Consider the following 19,121-nt stretch of genomic DNA (forward strand, 5'->3'; position numbering starts at 1 on the left):
TGTAGCCTGAGCTGTTCAACAGGGGAGCTCTACATGAGGTTATTTAAAGTATGATTAGGCCAGGCGCGGTGGCTCACGCCTGTAATCCCAGCCCTTTGGGAGGCCGAGACGGGTGGATCCCGAGGTCAGGAGATCAAGACCATCCTGACTAACACGGTGAAACCCCGTTTCTACTAAAAAATACAAAAAAACTAGCCGGACGAGGTGGCAGGCACCTGTAGTCCCAGCTACTCAGGAGGCTGAGGCAGGAGAATGGCATAAACCCGGGAGGCGGAGCTTGCAGTGAGCTGAGATCAGGCCACTGTACTCCAGCCTGGGTGACAGAGCGAGACTCCGGTTCAAAAAAATAAAAAAAAAGTATGATTAAATAAAATGTAAAATTCAGTTGTTCAGCCCACTAGCCATACCTCAAGTGCTCTGCAGTGGCTAGTGGCTACCATACTGGACAGCACAGACACAGAACATCTCTATCACTGCAGAAAGTTCTATTGGACAGCAATGGCCACCCCACGTCAATGGCACCCCTTAGGGTGTCGCTACCTCAGGGTGCTCTACAACCACAGCTAGGCTTTTGGTTCTATTTTTTAACCACTGTAAAATGTATGTATGTGTTCCATGCTCCACATTTCTTGAAAAACAGAATCCCTCTTCTTTTTCATCCCCTAAATTCAACTCATTCCCCAATTTTGGGTTTGTCTGTTTTGAGACAGAGTCTCGCTCTGTCACTCAGGCTGGAAGTGCAGTGGTGTGATATCGCTCACTGCAACCTCCGACTATGGGGTTCAAGAGATTCTCCTGCCTCACCCTCCCAAATAGCTGGGATTATAGGTGTGCACCACTACATCTGGCTATTTTTTGTATTTTTAGTAGAGACAGGGTTTTGCTATGTTGGCCAGGCTGGTCTCGAACTCCTGACCTCAGAAGATCTGCCCACCTCAGCCTCTCAAAGAGCTGGGATTACAGGCATGAGCCACTGAAGCTGACCTGTTTTTTTGTTTTGAGACAGGGTCTCACTTTGTCACCAAGGCTGGAGTGCAGTGGCACAATATCAACTCACTGCAGCCTCAACTTCCCAGGCCCCTCACTGCAGCCTCGACTTCCCAGGCCCCTCACTGCAGCCTCGACTTCCCAGGCCCAAGCGATCCTCCTGCCTCAGTCCCCCAAGTAGCTGGGACAACAGGGAAACACTACCACACCCGACTAATTTTTGTATTTTTAGTAGAGATGGGTTTCGCCATGTTGCCCAGGCTGTTCTCGAACTCCTGGATTCAAGCAATCTGCCTGCCTTGGCCTCCCAACATGTTGAGATTACAAGTGAGAGCCATGGCCATTACTGCCATGACATTTCCTTTATTATTTCAAATAGTTCCTCCCATCAAAAGAGAGAGGAAGAGGTTTATGGTGAGTCACTGCCTGCATTACCAGCCACCTGACATTTGTATGGCCAAGCTTTCAAAGGTGTGAAAACCTGTCATGTGGGAATCCAAACTGACGTCATGATGGGCACAGAAGGCACCGCCTCCCATGTATGCTGTATTCGAGACTACAGAGGTCTTTCACAACACCACTGAAAGGGCGGCTGGTAAAGCAGGCATTTAACACTTCCCTACTAACCATAGGAAAATCGGGCACAGAAAAAGTTAAGTAATTTGCCCAAGGTCAGGGAAGGGTTTGCCCTCACGCCTGGTTAACTGCATTAATTGATCCTAAGTTTGCACAGTTGTTTATTTTATTTTATTTTTTATGTTCTGAGATGGAGTCTTGCTATGTCGCCCAGGCTGGAGTACAGTGGTGCTGTCTTGGCTCACTGCAACCTCCGCCTCCCGGATTCAAGTGATCCTCCTGCCCCAGCCTCTGCGTAGCTGGGACTACAGGAGTGTGCCATCATGTTCAGCTAATTTTTTGTATTTTTAGTAGAGATGGGGTTTCACCATGTTGGACAGGGTGGTCTTGAACTCCTGACCTCAAGTGATCCACCTGCCTCGGCCTCTAGAAGATTGATTACAAGCGTGAGCCACCACTCCCAGCCTGCCCAGTTCTTTTTAAAATAAAATTGTATAATGGGTTCCACTAAGACTGACTGACTCTCCACATCTGGAAATCTGGGAACTCAATATTTAACCACCTAATACAGGGGCTGGCTGCTTGTACCTAGTATTTGTATACCTTTAATCCTCCCCAGAATAATAAATATCTACCCTCTAACCTTTGGCCTCCTATCCTCCAATAGAGCTAGGAAGTACTACAGCCAGGCTTCAAGGCCCAAGTACAACCACTTTTTAAGGTAGGATATAATCAATACTAGGTAGAGGCCAAAGCTATTGTTCCATGTGTTTATTCCTATCCATAAATGTCCACCTTAGATATTGAACCTGGCAGAACACCTAGAGGCTTGCACACCCTATGAAATGTTAGACCTTCTGAGCATGACTTCATGTTGCTCCATTTACACTCACGCATTTCTTTCTCCTGGAAGTGCCCGCTCTGACCCGCCTCCACCCAACTCCAAAACTGCTTCTGCATTTTAGGGATTAGTTCCTCTTGGGGCCAATCTCTCCAATACCTTGAACAGACACGCAAACACCTTGTACCCTAGAGAGGATCATGTTTGAGGTTTTGCTCCCCTAAATACACACACACCTCTGTATTCATTCCATATTCCTTTTTTTTTTTTTTGCTCTTTCTTTTTTCTCTTTATTTTTTTGTTTTTTCTCTTTTTCTTCTTCTTTTTTTTATTTTTGTTGTTGTTGAATTTGTTTTCTTTTCCTTACTTTTTTTAGTCCATCTTCCCCTTTTAAACTGAGACCTCTCCCCAGCCAAGGGCAGCATGATGAACTTGTCACATCCACCCTGGGGCAGGCACTGGCCTTGGTGCGCTGTACACACTTAGTGTGCTCTGCAATTTTCCATGAAGCAGATTTCCCCTTTGGAACAGATGGCACCTCCTCTGTGACCTCAACTCCCACCCCAGGCTACTAGGAACAATGCCCTGGTGGCCAGTAAAGAGTCAGAGGCCACCAGTGTCACAGTGATAACTGTGTTTGTCATTTCTATAGCCATTTTTTTTTAAGTGTGTTTCCATTGAATGTCATTTTTCTTGCCTGGAGAGAGGACGCTGAGGTATAGCCATATTCCAGAGCCTGAAAGGCCTTGTGCGGCCTGGTGGTTAAGAGCATGACTCCAGAGTCAGCCTGCGAACTTCAGATGTGCTCACTGGGTGACCCTGGGCAAGCGACTTCATCATCTGGTGCCGCCCTGTCTTCATCTGTAAAGGATGCTGATGGCAGTCCTTGCCTCAAATGATGATTATAGGATGATGGGGAAAAAGACCAGTGCTTAGAAGGGTGACTAGTAAGTAGAACTCAACTCTGCTTTGATGATTCAATGTCCAATGCCAGTCACCCTGACCGGGCCACAGATGGGCACCTACTATGCGCAGGCACTCAGTGAGGGGTAGGCCATACAGAGAAAGAGACCAAAGCGTTGAGGAACTCAGACTGTCAGTAAAGCTGACGTGGAACTGCAGATCCCAAAGCCCCAAGGGCAGCATACTCAAGATATAAAGTGCTGGACAGTGTGGTTCCCAGAGTGAGGCAATGCCTCACCTCGGTCTCAAAGGATAAATGGGAATTTTCTGGGCAAAGAGAAATGAAAGAAAGAGGAAGCATTCCCTGCAAAAGACAGAATTAGCAAATGAAAGGAAGTCGAGATCATGCTCTGTCTAGGCGCAGAACTCATTTCGTCTGCCTGATCACATTCCAGGTACATCTGTGGTGGAGTTAGGGGTGGGGACACATGAGCAGGAGATAGCTTCCTACATACTTCAGGAGCTGCAGAGGAAGCTCTCAGTGGTTCAGGTGGCCCAGGAGCCACTCCACTTCCACCTACTCCTGGTGCAATCCCACCAAGACCTACCAGAGAATGACCTGAAGTGTCTGCTAACACTGCGGATTCTAAGCTCCACCCCAGATCAACAAAAAGTCTCTTGGGATGGAGCCAGGGAATCTGCATTTTAACCCTTTCTTCAGGGACACTTTTGCTTGCTAAAAATTACACACAGCGAGATTTGAGAAACACTGCACTAGGTAAGATGCCACATGTCCCTTTGTGCCTTTGGAAGCAGGGGTGTCAGCTAGGTCCTAGCGTTCACATCTAGCTCCTTCAGACGTAATTCACGGGCTCACCACCCTCACACATGGGAAATGGGAACTGACACATGCTTTTTGGTAGGCTTTGGGTAATGGGTTTCAAAAGTCTTGAAAAAAACACACATTTTGACCAAGGATAAAAAGTCCTTCAGGGGAAATCACTGATGTAAATCAATGTCTAGTCACAAGGATGTACTTGTTGTAGGGTTACCTATAATTAGTAAAAAAAAAAAAAAAAAAAAAACCTGGATGCACCCTAAACACAAATAAGGGAGGTACTGGCTTCTACCTCAGGGCTTCTGCGCATGCTCTCTTCCCTTTCCCTGAACACCGCCCCCACCCCCTGCCCACATCTTCACAGTTCTTAAGTTGTTGCTCTAACGTCACCTTCTCTATAAGGCCCACCCTAACCACTCTACTTAAAAACAACAACAGGCTGGGCGCGGTGGCTCACACCTGTAATCCCAGCACTTTGTGAGGCCAAGGCGGGCAGATCACTTGAGATCAGGAGTTCAAGACTAGCCTGGCCAACATGGTGAAACCCCATCTTCACTAAAAATACAAAAGAAAATTAGCCAGGTGTGGTGGGGGATGCCTATAGTCCTAGCTACTTGGGAGGCTGAGGCAGGAGAATCACTTGAACCTGGGAGGCAGAGGTTGCAGGCAGCCAAGATTGCGCCACTGCACACTCCGGCCTGGGGGACAGAGCAAGACTCCATCTCAAAAAACATATATAAAAATAAAAAATAAAAACAGCAACAGTGCTTTTTCCCCACTGCATATAATTCTTCTACTATACAAGAGAATTGACTTATTCCGTGTGTCTGCTTCACCTGCACCTCACTCCACTAGAATGTAAGTTCCAGGAGGGCAGGGATTTGTGTCCATTGTGTTTGCTGCTATCTCCCAGCACTCAGAACCTGGTACTAGTAACTTCTCAAATATGTTTTGACCAAATGAATTAATTAGAGACATACAAAGCAGTGCAACACCATACAGCCATTAACACTGACACTGCTCACAATGACACACACGGAAAAGCAAGGACACCAGGCCACTAAGTGAAGAAAGAAGTTTCTAACACAGTGTTGGGGCTCCCTGACCCTTTGCTGAAAATGTGCGAGCTCTTGTGAACGTGAACATAACCCACTTTCTTATCAAGCGCTTGCGGGTGACTTATTTTTTACTTAACTGAAGTTTCTAGTTTTTCTTCCATTAATACATTACTTACATAATCTTTGAGACGTAAATCCCTCATGAAATGCTCTCAAAACATTTGCTAATTTTTTTTTTTTTTAGAAAAAAGCTTCCTCCTCAGTGACTTAATTAGGGTGTTCCTAATTAAGGCCAGCACAACATCAAAGAGGCCAGGTTCCAGGGGACCCCTGCTTCAGGTCAACTTCTGTTTGCAGGACGACCTCAGTCCCTCCAGCGGAGGCTCAGACAGAGGGCTTGGCTGTCAGCTACTCCTGGCTCTGCTCCCCGCTCCCTGCTTCCTATTGGGGTGCCTCATCCAATTATTCAGGCCCTCGATCACATCCTGCTGCGGAGCCGGCTTTGAAGGTTCAGTAAACAGCCACTTCAAAACAAAGAGGGGCCATTAAACCAAACTCAAAGACTTCCTTAATGGCTGCGTGCTCGGCTGCAGGAGGAGTCCAGCCTCAGAAGGGAGGTCTCCCTGGGAACTAATCCCCGAGCTCTTCCAGCCTCCTACTGCAAATATCTGCCCGCTTCCTCCTTTGCACTCAATCACTCGGGATGCAGAGCGGTTACCGGGGCAACCCTTGACAGAGGGGCTTCTCCAGCAAAACAAACATGTGTCGTGTGGCTGCCACCTTGGACAATCCTACTGCACACTTTGGTCTCACAGCCCAGCTGCTCCAAAAACTGCACTGGCCCAGCCCAACAACTTCATGTCCATGGCCAGGGCATATTCCTCCTAATTAGAGGGAGACCCCTTGAACTTCTGGAAGAAGCTCAGAGGCGAGTCTAGATTTTTGTGTGTTTTATCTGTCTCATTCTGAGTCCTAACGGTACAAATAGAGTAAACAAGGAGATGAATGAAATACACCTCTTACAGAATCGAAACTGCTAGGGTGCAAGAGCGAGAGACCAGTCTGGTGGAGAGGCGCACAGACCCCAGAGCCAGACTGCCAACTAACTCCCAGCTGTGCCTCTCACTAGCTGTATGACATGGGCAAATGGCTTAACCGCTCAGCACCTCAGTTTCCCCATCTGTAAAATGGGAATTATAATAGTTACTAAGACTACCTTGCTGGGTGGTTGGAAGATTAAGTAAGTTTGTGTCAAGCACTTAGCATAGTGCCTGGTTTGCATATAAATGCTTTTTAAACAACCAAAATAAAACTCAGTTCTGAGCGAGGGTGTCACCCAGATCAAAAGCCTTCCTGGACTCTGTACTCCCACCCTAAATGGGAATCAGAGGCCCTCCCCAGGGCCCCCACACAATCTTAGGCTGATCTCTATGGTGGTGCAGATTATGCTGAACTCTAATTACCTGCCTGCCTCTCTCCTAGACTGAGCACTTCAGGGCAATGACTGTGTCTATACTGTCCACAGGTGTTCCTCCAACCCCCCGGCAGCCTCAGCACACAGTAGGTATTGCCACCGTATTAGACGAATACATGTACTGTGTTCTCTCAAATTACTTACATGTTGAATGTTGAAAAGCACTGCACTTGCGTCTACTGCACTATCAAAGTGAAGACATAGGTTGCTTCTATTCTTTGAAACATCTGAGTGCCACCAGCAGCAGGAGGCTCTGCCAGGAACTACTAGGGTAGCTCAAATAGATACGAGCATTTATTTAGCACTTATTTCATGCCAAGCCCTCGACTTTTACTTTATTTAATACTCAACAACTTTAAGAGGGAAAGATTATTCACCTCTTCTCCCATTTTACAGGTAAGAAAATCAAGGCTCAGTAAACTTGAGTAACTTGCTCAAAGCAATAGAGCTAGGAAGTGCTAGAGCCAGACTTCAAGGCCCAAGTACAACCACTTTTTAAGGTAGGATACAATCAATACTAGGTAGAATGTCACACAGAATGTACAAAATGGCTTTAGGGTTATCCAGCTTTGAGGGAAAAGGAGGCACCAGAGAATAAGGTCACTGATGGGGCCTTGAAGGATGAGAAAGATTTCAATAGGCAGCAATGACAGAGACAGGACAGGACAAACAGCAAGAGGGAGGAGCACAGGCTGTGTTCAAGGAAGCCTGGAGTCCGAGCTGGGGAGCGCTGGACACACAGCAGGCCACTCAGCTGGGGCCACTCACACAAAAGGTTAAGGCAGGACTGCCACATTCGGCCCACGGGAAGAACCCAGATGCGGCCAAGACTTGGGAAGCTGCTGCTATAGGGCAGACTAGAGGTGCGGGATGGCCACTTCTGGTGGTTGCCCCAGAAAAAGGAGGAAACTCAAAGGACGTAGATGGGAAACGATGACCCTAATAAAGCAACTTCCCTCCCCCGGGCCTCAATGTATCTGAGTGACAAATGTCCTAGCCAGGTACCCCACCCTCTCCTTCCCTGATAAACAAACAGTAGGGTTTGCAAATAGAGAATGCAAATAGGTCCTGCTGGGCCAGTTGACCTTCATAATGAACTCGGGGGTGATTTACTTAGCAAGAAAAAAACTCAAACTTCTCCATTTCCTGCAACTTCACTGCAAGCTCTAAATACAGCTCCGTATTTAGAGTGGGGCAGTGTCTGTCCTAAGAAGTGGTGGAGATAATTACTCCACTGATTTTAAGACTTCAAAATACCTCATTCCCAAATCTACAAGACACAATAGTTACCGCTTCTAACATTTTAGTGTATGTTCACCAGGCAATGTGTGAAAACCTTCACAAGCAATGTTTCATTTCAGAATCCTCCAACAGCTCTTTCAGGTTCATTAGACCCATTTTACGGAAGAGGAAACCAAGGCTCAGAGAGATTAGATAACTTGCCCACGGGATTTGAATCAGATTCCTTTAACTTCAAGGTCAACTCTAGCTCCAGAATTTCTACGGAGGGGTTTAGGGGCAGTGTGGTAGCCAGCAGAAGGTAGAAGATAGTCAGAAAGCTGTGTTGCAAAGCAGACACACTATAATTATCTAGACGGTATGTTATAGATCTGCAACTGTTCAGTACGGTAGCCACTAGCCATATATGGCTATTTAAGTTTAAACAAATGAAAAGTGACTAAAAATAAAGCTAATTCCTTGATTGCACTAGCCGCACTTCATGTACTCAATAGTCACACGTGGCTAGTGGCTCATGTATTTGACAATTTCCATCATCGCAAAAAAATCACATCGGACAGAATCAATAAATCACAGCAAAGTAGCCTAAAGATCCTTTGTGGTTTATTTTTATGTTTCAGTTTATTTACTTTAACATTTAACTCTAAGGTTTTTAAATTTTTTTTATTTTTTATTTTTTGAGACAGAGTCTCGTTCTGTCACCAGGCTGGAGTGCAGTGGCGTGATCTCAGCTCACTGCAACCTCCACCTCCCAGGCTCAACCGATTCTTCTGCCACAGCCTCCCGAGTAGCTGGGACTACAGGCGTGCACCATCATGCCCAGCTGACTTTTGCGTTTTTAGTAGAGACGGGATTTCACCATGTTGGTCAGGATGGTCTTGATCTTTTGACCTCGTGATCTGCCCACCTTGGCCTCCCAAAGTTCTGGGATTACAGGAGTGAGCCACCGCACCCGGCTTAATTTTTATTTTTAATTGTGGTAAAATACACAAAAATTGTACCATCTTGACCATCTTTAAGCATCACAATTCAGTAGTGCTAAGTATATTCACATTGGTGTGCAACTATCTAAAGGTACTTCTATATTCAGATTTGGGTAAGATTAAGGCTTTTTTTTTTTTTTTTTTTTTTAAGACTGAGTCTCACTCTGTCACCCAGGCTGGAGTCCAGTGGCATGATCTTGGCTCACTGTAACCTCTACTTTCTGGGTTCAAGCAATTCTCCTGCTTCAGCCTACTGAGTAGCTGGGACTATAGGCGTGCGTGATCACGCCCGGCTAATTTTTGTATTTTTTGCAGAGACAGGGTTTCGCCATGGTGGCCAGGCTGGTCTCAAACTCCTGACCTCAGGTGATCCACCCACCTCAGCCTCCCAGAGTGATGGGATTACAGATGTGAGGCACCTCGCCCGACCAGAAAAGGCTTTGAGAGAAGACTTACACAGCTTGGTGATTCTCAACATTGGCCATCACTAGAATTACCTGGGGTGCTTTTCAAAATCTTAATGTCGTGAATGTACCCCAGGGCACTAATCAGAGCCCTGGCCCAGGCAGCAGCATCTCCAAGCTCCCAGGGAACCCAATGGACCTTGCTCCATAACCACACGCATGCTGCCAAATGAGGTACACCTGCCTAGAACCTCATCTTCTGGTGAGACCCACTCCCGCGGCCCTCGGAGCCCCCGTCACGTAGCAGGCAGCAGAGGAAACCCAGGCTAAACCTGCTGCCCACCTCCATGCCCAGGAAGCTGCTGGTGCTGAGTGAGCTGAAACTTTCTACTGCTTTGAGAGAAAGCAAGCAAATAAAAAGACACACAGTTCAAAAGGCACTCAACTCAATTGATTTTTTTTTCACCCACTTACACTAGACAGAAAAAGAAAAACCACTTAGAACCTATGACCAAGGCCAGATACGCCAAGAGGCAGCACAGGAAGGAGTTTTGTTGATGAGCCCATCCACTTCTCCAAACACAGACATGCAAGGGCCCTACCGACTCGACTCAACTCAAACGGGAGGGCCACCAGGACATGATTAAACACGGAAAGCTCTTTAACAAGAGAGGTCCGGGGCTCGACACAACAAGAGTTCAAGGTAAAGGAGTACTGTTTCAGGAGTCACCTGAACTTTGGGTGAACTTAGTTAATTCGTATGATTATGAGACTGGGAGGTGGTTGCCAGGCTTTCAGAGTCACCTAGCCTCAGGGACCTAGGGACTCCCCAGACCTATGGCCAGTCACCAGAAGACTCCATGGGCCTCATGAGGGGACAAGTCCAGGCATCGAGGGTGACATGCCTAAGCCTGGCCCAAAAGCTTCTCTGCCCTGTGCTCATGGGGGGAGAACTATGAGCAACAGAGGATGCCAAGTTGTCCAACGGAGAAGTTGGTAAGTGGGAGAGGGAAGGAAGCCACAATGTGTGGACATGTCATAAATGAAACAACTTCCACAAAGGTGACAGCCGAACTGGAGCTGCCCACCCCACAACACACCTGGAGGCATCTCAGTGCAGGCTCACACCTCCGGGCGGGCTCTGTGCTAGAGACACAGAGATGAGTCCTTGATTCCTTCCTTGAGCCTCCCATGGGACTCAGGCAAGTAAAGGGCTGTTTGCTAGGACTAAATCCACACCCCCCTGCCTGCCTTAGGCATGCTCTAAAGAACTCCAATGTTAGGGTCAAACAGGCTAAGGTCTGACTACCAGTTCCACCTCCCCATGGCCTTAGATAAGTTACTGAATCCCTCCAAGCCTTACTGTTCTCATCTGTTAAGTGGGGTGGATGTGAGGATGACATGAAATCATGCGCATCAAGTTCTTAACACAAGGCACAGCACACAGTAGGTTCCCACCAAGTCCCTTCCTGCCCCCGCTCACCGCATGCAGTGAATACTGAGCACCTACTATGTGCCCAGTGGCACCCCACAGCATCTTTTATTTTTTCATTTTATTTTAATTTTTTGTAGAGACAGGGTCTCACTGTTCCCCAGACTGGTCTCGAACTCCCGGCCCTAAGCAATCCTGCCACCTCAGTACCACAAAGTGCTGGGATTACAGGTGAGCCACCATGCCCAGCTCCCAGAAAATCTTAAACAACCCAAACCCTCACATTTGCTCAGCAGGTAAAAACACTGTCACCTCCAACCAAATGAGGAAGCAGGCGAGATGAGAGAGCCCCAAGCCTAGGCCTTCCAGGTGCTGAGACAGGGGCTGCTCTGGAGTGGATTCTGTGCTGGGAATTGCTACTTTTAAGTTTTTGGTTGGTTGGTTGTTTCTGATTTGCCTTGGTGGCTCATACTCAGATGAAACCTGCAGTCTATTGCTAATTCAAGGGAGAACCTCAGCAATCATGACAATGGGCTTCCTTAATGCTCAGTCAATTAATTTACTCCTTAACTCCGTTTGCCTCTCCTGTTTGCTACTAAAAAAGGCCATATCAGCAGTGCTATCTCCAAATCTGAGTTAAACTGCTCACGGCATCGGTTAGTTCCCTTTAAACGGCCCCCAAAAATTCTTGTCTGACGTCCTAGGCAGCTAAATCTGTCCTTTGGCTTTGGTTTGGTTTGGGGTGAGGTATTTTTTTGTTTTTGCAGAGGTGTGGGTTTTGGGGGTAAGTGTCCTGAAGGCAGTTCCAAGAAGTAATGGGGAACTCAAAATGACCTCATTTGTCCGTACTCAATTCGAACATCTAAATGGTCTCACTAGAGAAGGAATCTTGCCAGCTATCGCCGCCCATGCCTGCAAAGATGGAAAAAGCCGAGATGAAAATTGGAGATAAAGCATCTAATGAATCAATAGTTTCATCCTTTTCACCCTCCAAGCATTTTAACAGCCTTAAGTGAGCTAGCCAAATCGACAGACATCATTTTAGTTTTTTTCCTTTTCCCTGTGACTGAGGTGCAAAAGAAGAGTTCAAAGGGCTAGAGGTCAGCAACTGAGAACACACAGCACACAGGGAACATACTTAAACAGTGAACAATTTTTTAGTATGCCTGAAATGCAAATTTAATGGGAAATCCTACGTGTTTACTCGCTGAAATCATTATGCCACGTTTGGTGCCTGAAACACCACTGATGCTCCATAAATACTAAGGAATGAGTACATGTTACTCTAGTAAGAACTGGGCGATGGCTGAACCAGGCAAAATCCAAACTCGGCTTACCTTCTATGCAAACCAGGACCTAGGAATGACCTCTCTTGATTTGGAGCATTACAAACTGCGGAATTTCAGAACATAAAGGTTCACAGCATCAAGCTAGAAGTTCCAAAAAATTTGACTAAATAGTAAAGGGTTTTCACAAAAACTAAATAGGAAGGGGTTTTCACAAAGAAACACCCAAACCAGGCCAGAAACGATTTCCAAACAACAAGATTGGCACCCAAAAAACCAAAAAGATGAATCTATATAGAAGAGGTCCAAAATCTCTGCGTACCCATCCCAGGCAGTTCCTGCTGTCAATTTTACGACATGTTTACTTCACCTTCTTCTCCCATGGGCCCAAAATGAGGAAGCTGTAAAATCCTGGCCAAATACAACCATTTGCTAAGAGAAAAGCCAACATGGGGCCCATCTGTCCTTTACAAGTGCTCTGCTTGTCCTGCCTTTGTGTGGCTGTCACCATTTACAGAGAGCGGCCCACCTCCCTCAGAGCACCTGGCTGAGGCCTTGGCTGGGTTTTCAGTACTGTCCTGGAGAAAACTCTTTTTTTGAGGCCTCCAAGGGAACTCCTGCAGAGACTGATACTCTTCTCTAGGCTGAACCACAGCCCTTCCTTCACGGCCACCATATTGGATTCGCATTATCTGTTTACAGCCCACAGGACAAGGAGCTCTCCTAGGGCAGAGCCAAGCAAAAGGCATTCCACACAATCGCCCTTCATAAACAGCAAGGAAGTGTACCTCTCTTCTGATGGGAACCCCAAAACAAAGCAGTGAGGGGGAAAAAAACTACCCTGAAATCAATATCCAGTGTTGGACCCACTAGCCACATTCTCCATCTTATGATCTGGGAGGGAAAATATCACGACGTGGCTTCAAACCACAAAGAGATTTCCATGGAATTCAAGAAGTCCCTTTAGCAGTTCTCATTTTAGGCAGAACTTAGGAGAGAGGATAGTGATGGCAAACACAGGTGGGGGGCAGTGGGGAGGAACTGAACAAGGCCTCTATTCTGCTCAGCACAGGTGCTGGTAACAGGACACCCCTGTCTAAAGTGACACATGGGGTGGAAGAATCAGGTGTGGTTAGGATTTTCTTGCCCCAGTCACATTATGTACTCCTAACCTCGTACAAAGTTCTACCCGCAGCAGGCCCAGTTCAGCTCTCGACATGCTGATTCTTGAGCAACAAGGGTGAAGAAAATATTTGATTTCAGACAACCAACTTTGTTTTTTTTAACCAAGTTAATTATTAAAAGAAGAAAGACACCCGCAGAGTGAGCTGTCCTCAATTTTGGCCAGCAAAGTCTCCTGGTCTTAAAAACTCCCCAGACATCACCAAAATCGATGCTGGTTCAATGACTCAAAAGCAAAGGCACAAAGCTGCTGTTTGAGACATGGAGCCCTCCCTTCCCAGGGCTTGGATAGAAACTCCAAAAAGATTCCAGGACCTCCTTGATGCAGTCAAGATTGTCCACACATCAGAAGGCAGTCAACAGTCACTTCCAGACTACTATTCCCTGGACAAACCAGCTGTGGGTCCTTCCCTCCAGCCACGTGAATAATTGTCTCCCCTTTCCTCTAGAACCAACTCACACCAGCCAATTTGGTCAGTGATTTACTAATTTGCATGGATGAGAGGAAAGGCAGCCAGTAGGTGATTCTGCACAACACCGTTCATTAGTGACCACCACCACAGCAGGGTAGAATAAACGGGAAACAAACCACCAGGTTTCCTCTCGTCAAGGAATCGATCCCTTATTTACTAGCTGCTGCTTGCTTTACATGGTGCTGTTCCCCAGTAGAGAAAGAGTCAGGATTTCTTCCATGCCTTACCCCTTGAAAAGGAGAAAACCCATGCCCTGACAGCCAGCCGAGGACTCAGACGAAGTATCTTTAGAAGAAAGCACAAAGAATCCTCTCTCTCTTGCTTTTTTCCATGTCTTGAGGTTCTCTGGTTTCAGAAGATAGAGGGTGCCAGGCCTTGAAAGTATTCCCTTTTTTAACTGTTTTTTTTTCTTTCTCCAAAGAGGAAATTGACTCCCTTCCTGTGCTGCTGTACATTTTGAAGAATCAAATGCTACTAATAAAACCATTTTCCTTATCCTTTTCTCACCCAGGCCAACATCACTTCTGAGAAAATAACCTAAAAATTTTTATCAAGATGGCATTCCAAGTGGGTTTCCGACATTTACGCTTTTCCCTCAGAGCAAACAGAAAAGAGACCAATGGCATTATAAACCCATTATGGGAGTTTAAAGAAAAGAAAAAGAGGTCATTAGAAAGTCAGTTGATTTCAAATATTAAAAACTGACTTTTGTTGCTGGTGACTTCATGCATCTGCACACTACATACTGCTTATCAGATTTGTTCAAATTTAAAAATTTTAAATTTCCATTTAAAATGTCATCGGCATCTAATCCACGATGAAGTCTTTTAAGAAGCAAAGTCCAAGAAAATATTCCGAATTGTCTTATGCATAAACAATCTAGGAAATCAGACACTCCCTCTTTCTCCTTATCTCTCGAATCTCCGAAAGTCTAAAACTCTGCAGAACCCAAGGCATGTTTTAGTCTTCCACTCCACCTTGCTTTTAAAATTTTACTGCCAAAACAAAACGAACTAAAAAAAAAAAACTTCAAAATAAATGATTTCCCACAGGATACTGAACAAACCTACTAAACTCAAAGGGAAAGAAGTCAGGATACACAAACTCTAGATTCCGCCGTGACTGGGCATTAAAGAAGATGTCTTTATTTTTAACTGGAACCAGGCAAGGGAAAAAACACCACCTTGGCACCCATGAGGCCCCAGCCAGGGCATACTGCCACACAGCCACAGGATGGCAGGTGGAAAGCAGGACAGCCCACCCTTTGGGCAGGTCACCTTCCGAAGGGCTTTTGATTCAAACCAGTGAATGGGAAGAACCGAGCCTGGATTCTGGATTAAAGAACAAAGAGAGAAAAAACTCCAGGTGTGATCACTCCAGGACTGCAGTGGACAGATCCGTCAGATCACTGGGTTCCTTGTTGCTGCTGAGGGGTGGGAAACATCCATTTATCTCCTCAAAAAAACACAGGTGGCTTTACCAACCTATTTCAAATTCCTCCCCACAAGATCAGAATACACCATGTGTGCCTCAAACCAAATCCTGTTTGACTCTAGGATGTGTAGAATTTAAGTTTAAAATTAAGGCCAGAGCCCAAGGAGGGAGGACCCATCTCTGTCTCAAAAGACCACTTCAATAATTCAGCGTGCACTGGGGGCAACAGAATGAAAGGGGCTGTCTTTCAACAGGGAATAATCCATCTAATTCCAAGTGCCTGGATTATAAGCATTCCTGGGCAAGCGGAGTCTGGCTGCAGATTATGATATGCTAAGGACAATTTGTGACAAAAGGCACGAGATCTGTAGAAAGATTTCAAAACGCACAAGACCAGGACAGAGGCACCTTAGTAAAGTTCACCCTGGGTGAGGTGGCAGTTGGTTCTGAAAGGTGGAAGCAGGCCATGACAGCTGAGCATTCCTTCCCAAAGACCATCTCCGAGGCTCGGAGCCTCTCTAAACCTTACACTTCATCAGACAAAAGCTCCTCCAGGCGCCCAGGCAGCGGCTGAAGAGGGGCTGTCCACACCCACTCGGTGCACAGCTTTCCAAACCTGCCCACTCGTTTTGGAAGCGGGCTTTTAATTAAACACCACCTCCCCGGATCGGGATCTGTTGAGGCAAACTGGGGCTGGGCCAGAGCCAAAGAGAAGCTCCCTAAATACACATTAAAAAAATAATTTCCCCCACCGCCCCCAATTCCCACCTCCAGCCAGCTCGCGCGGCTGGTTTTATTTCCTCTGGATGAATAACACGGGGCCCTGGTCTATCTCTAGGCACCAGAAAATCCACCTCCGAGGATCAGGTTATGCCCAGTCCCACCCTTTGCAGGAAAAAGCTAGGGTGTTGTTCCCCGCCCCCACACGCGCGCGCGCGCACACACATGCACGCGCGCACACACACACCATCTTCACAACCCTTCCAAGAGAAAACCTAGAGTGTGTGTCCGTTTGGGTCTGGGAGGGCGGGATACAGTTATTTCGGGGGCCCCAATCTTGCCTTCAGGTTCAGCTGGGGGAAGGTGGGGCCCCTGCAAGGCTGCCCGGGAACTTCGGCCCGCGCCCCGCGGGAGGGCTGAGAGAGGGCGCGCATAGCTTTACCAGCTTCGGAACAGCCCAATTAATAACTAATTTGCTCAGATCCCCCACTCCAAGTAGACCTGACAGCCGAGGAGGGACTGGCTTTCCCTCTCAGTCTGCTAGGCTAGGGGACTCCTTCCTGCGCGCGGGCAGAGCCCTCACTCCCTCCCCACCACCGCGCCAGGCGCCCCCACCCCGTGCCCGGGGGAATCAGGTGTCCGCCCGGGCATCCAGCCCCCGCGGGTCCCAGACATTCAGTTCAGGGACAGACAATAGGAAAACTTGGAGCCAGTGCCCTGAGCCCCCGAGGGAAAGAAATGGTGCCGCCCCCTGGGACAATGAGCGGGGAGATGGCGTGGGACAGCAGACACCCCCCAGAGAAGCCGCCCGCCTAGTGACCCAGCAGAGCCTGGAGCAGCACCCCGGGTGAGCAGGTGACACCAGAGCCGGGAGCTCCCGCAGGTGGCCGGCGGCCACGGCGCAGGGAAGGGCCGGGCGGCCGGCCCGGGGTGGAGGCGAAGCGCGGCGGCGAGGTCAGAGCCGGCGGCCGGCTCCGCAGCCGCACCCCCGGCGTCCTACCTTCATGTCGCTGATGATGGTCTGGAAGAGGCCTCCGAGCGCGCTGCATTCCTTCTCAATCACAGCCTCCATTTTCCCGGCGCCGGCAGGGCGAGGGCACACACGCGGGGCCGCTGGACTGCGCGCGGGGCCGGGGCTCGCTCACCCCGGGAGGAATTTCACCCACCTCGGATTCGCAGCTTCTTCTGCAGCGAGGCCGGTGTACACCAACCCGACTGTTCTCTGCCCAAAATAATAACAACAGTAATTTTAAAACCAAACCGCTCTGTAGGGTATTCGCCTACATGCAGCGCTCGGCTCCTGGCCTTAAAAATGCCGGGAGAAGACTGACAATCAGGCCACCACTGGTGCCCACTACGGAAACGGCAAAGCCCATCTTGATGCAGAGAAAACCGCCCGCTGACCCGGGGCCAGCGCCATTGAAAAACTCAAGATTTTCCAATTTAATAAATTTTTCTGCAATTAAGAAAAAACCGCCCAACACCAGAGCGGGTCTGCTCGCGGCGTCCGGATCTGTTGCTCGCAGCTGCGGCCGCCGCCTCCTTTTCACTCCTGCGCGCCCGGCCCCCGGCGCTCGCTCTGGCTAGGCTCCCGCGGACGTTCGGAGGGGCGCACGCGCGCTCGCGGCCGTGCGTCCGCCGCGCGGGGGCGCGCTCTCGTGGCTGTGCGGCCGCCGAACGCGGGCGGGGCTGGGAGCGCGCGCCCGAGAGGCGCGTGGGGCACTCGCCGCAAAGAGGAGCCTGCTGGTCTGCTGGCGGGCAGGAGGCGCTGGGCTGGAGCCTCTCCCTCCGGTGCGCACCGCGCACCCTCTCCTCCCCCGGCCGCCAGTCGCAGCGCGGAGAGGGCGTGTCGGCACCCTGCCTGGCGAGCGCCCACCCTACAATGGCTGCGAGCGCGCGGGACGGGAGGAATGGAGGGTGCACCGCCGCTCCCCGGGGATTTGCATGGGTGGCGCGCCTAGCCCGGAGCCCGCTTGTAGTGAGCTCTTAGTGGGGCGGGAAAGCTGCTGCAGCTACTGCGGCCTTCTGAGAAAACGCCCATTCTCTGATGTTAGGACTGCATCGCCCAGTCCTGATTGCAAATAGCGAAATATACAATTAAGGAGAGTTCAGGGGCGTATCCTGCAATGGGATGCCGAGTTCGATAAAGTTGCAGGATGCTGGGAAAGTGGATTGATTTGCTGTTGCTAAATGAATGGAAACAGCGTTAGAGCTTCTGTCCACGATCCATCAGTCTATCGAGATTGCTGACTGCCTCTGACTTGGAAGGTTGATGGTTTTCAGGCCCACTGAGAGCAGCCAGCGTTGGTATAACCGCAGGGAGCCCTCCTGAGAGGTTGAACCTGCAAAGAGCACAAATGTGTCCATGTTGATTTGGGGCCTAGTGGTCCGTTTTCACAGCTACACTGCCTATCTGCATAACCAGGAGCCCTCATTCAGATGAACGCCAAATGGGACAGAGGGAGGAGAATCAAATGAGCAACTTTTAAAAGATCTTAAAACATAAGCACCTAACTCCGGACAGTTCCTCTGACTCTTGAGCTAACCATTTGAAGTACAAAACATAACAAAAGAAAAGACTGGGGAGAGTGGGGCCAAAAGCAACCAAGGTCAAAATGCTGTACACTTGTGTCAGATTCACTCCGTAATGGGAAAAGGTCTGGCTTTGAAAACTTTATGGATCAAAGGGATGCATGGAGTTACATAGCACAGCTGCAAAAGATAATATTCCCCTGGATCACTCTGCCCAACTCCTAACTGCAACCCACCTTCCCCACCCCGACTCCCGGAAATCACCAGGAAGGGTGTTACCTTCAGGAAGTAACTGATCTCTTGATCACCCCTGCTGGATCCTGTCCCCAAGGGCATTCAAATGCATCCGACTCATCTTCACCTTGCCAATAACGGGTGCTTGACACATAGTTTGCTGCCAATCATTATTGTGACTTTAATACTACTGGTATTCTAACGATCAAGATGACTACTTGTAGAGTCTGATTGCTGGGATTCAAACTCCAGTTTACAACCTACTAACTGTATATACCCTTGGGTACGTTACTTAAGCTTTCTGGGCCTCAGTTTCCTCATCCATCTGTAAATGGGGATAATGATGGCTTCCACCTGATAGGGCTGTTCTGAACATTACATGAGCTAATCAATGAAAGCAAAAGTGGTACCTGGCGTCTAGTAAATAATCATTCGATAAATCTTATCAACAGAAGAAGTAGGGATGAGGCCAAGGCTCAAGTCCAGCCCTGGCCCCGTTTTAATTCTGTAACATTGGCATGCTGT

The 19,121-nt window shown here is 48.3% G+C and overlaps 1 protein-coding gene across 7 annotated transcripts in view; it reads right to left on the reverse strand.

Annotated features, from left to right (window-relative positions):
- MTSS1 (MTSS I-BAR domain containing 1) overlaps positions 1–17,445 on the reverse strand; it is a 183,755-nt gene extending 166,310 nt beyond the window's left edge. For 3 of the 7 annotated variants that reach the window (XM_003903142.4, XM_009213560.3, XM_009213558.3), the window contains exon 1: positions 16,831–17,445. In XM_003903142.4, coding sequence (XP_003903191.3) covers positions 16,831–16,902 — 72 coding nt within the window. In that variant the 5' untranslated portion in view covers positions 16,903–17,445. The remainder of the gene's footprint in view (positions 1–16,830) is intronic. The other 4 variants (XM_031669731.1, XM_009213561.3, XM_009213559.3 and 1 more) reach the window with 2 other exon arrangements.
- Between the last annotated feature and the right edge of the window lie 1,676 nt (positions 17,446–19,121).

This window comes from Papio anubis, chromosome 8 (genome assembly GCF_008728515.1).
Source record: "Papio anubis isolate 15944 chromosome 8, Panubis1.0, whole genome shotgun sequence".
In the NCBI taxonomy this organism is placed as follows: Eukaryota; Metazoa; Chordata; class Mammalia; order Primates; family Cercopithecidae; genus Papio; species Papio anubis.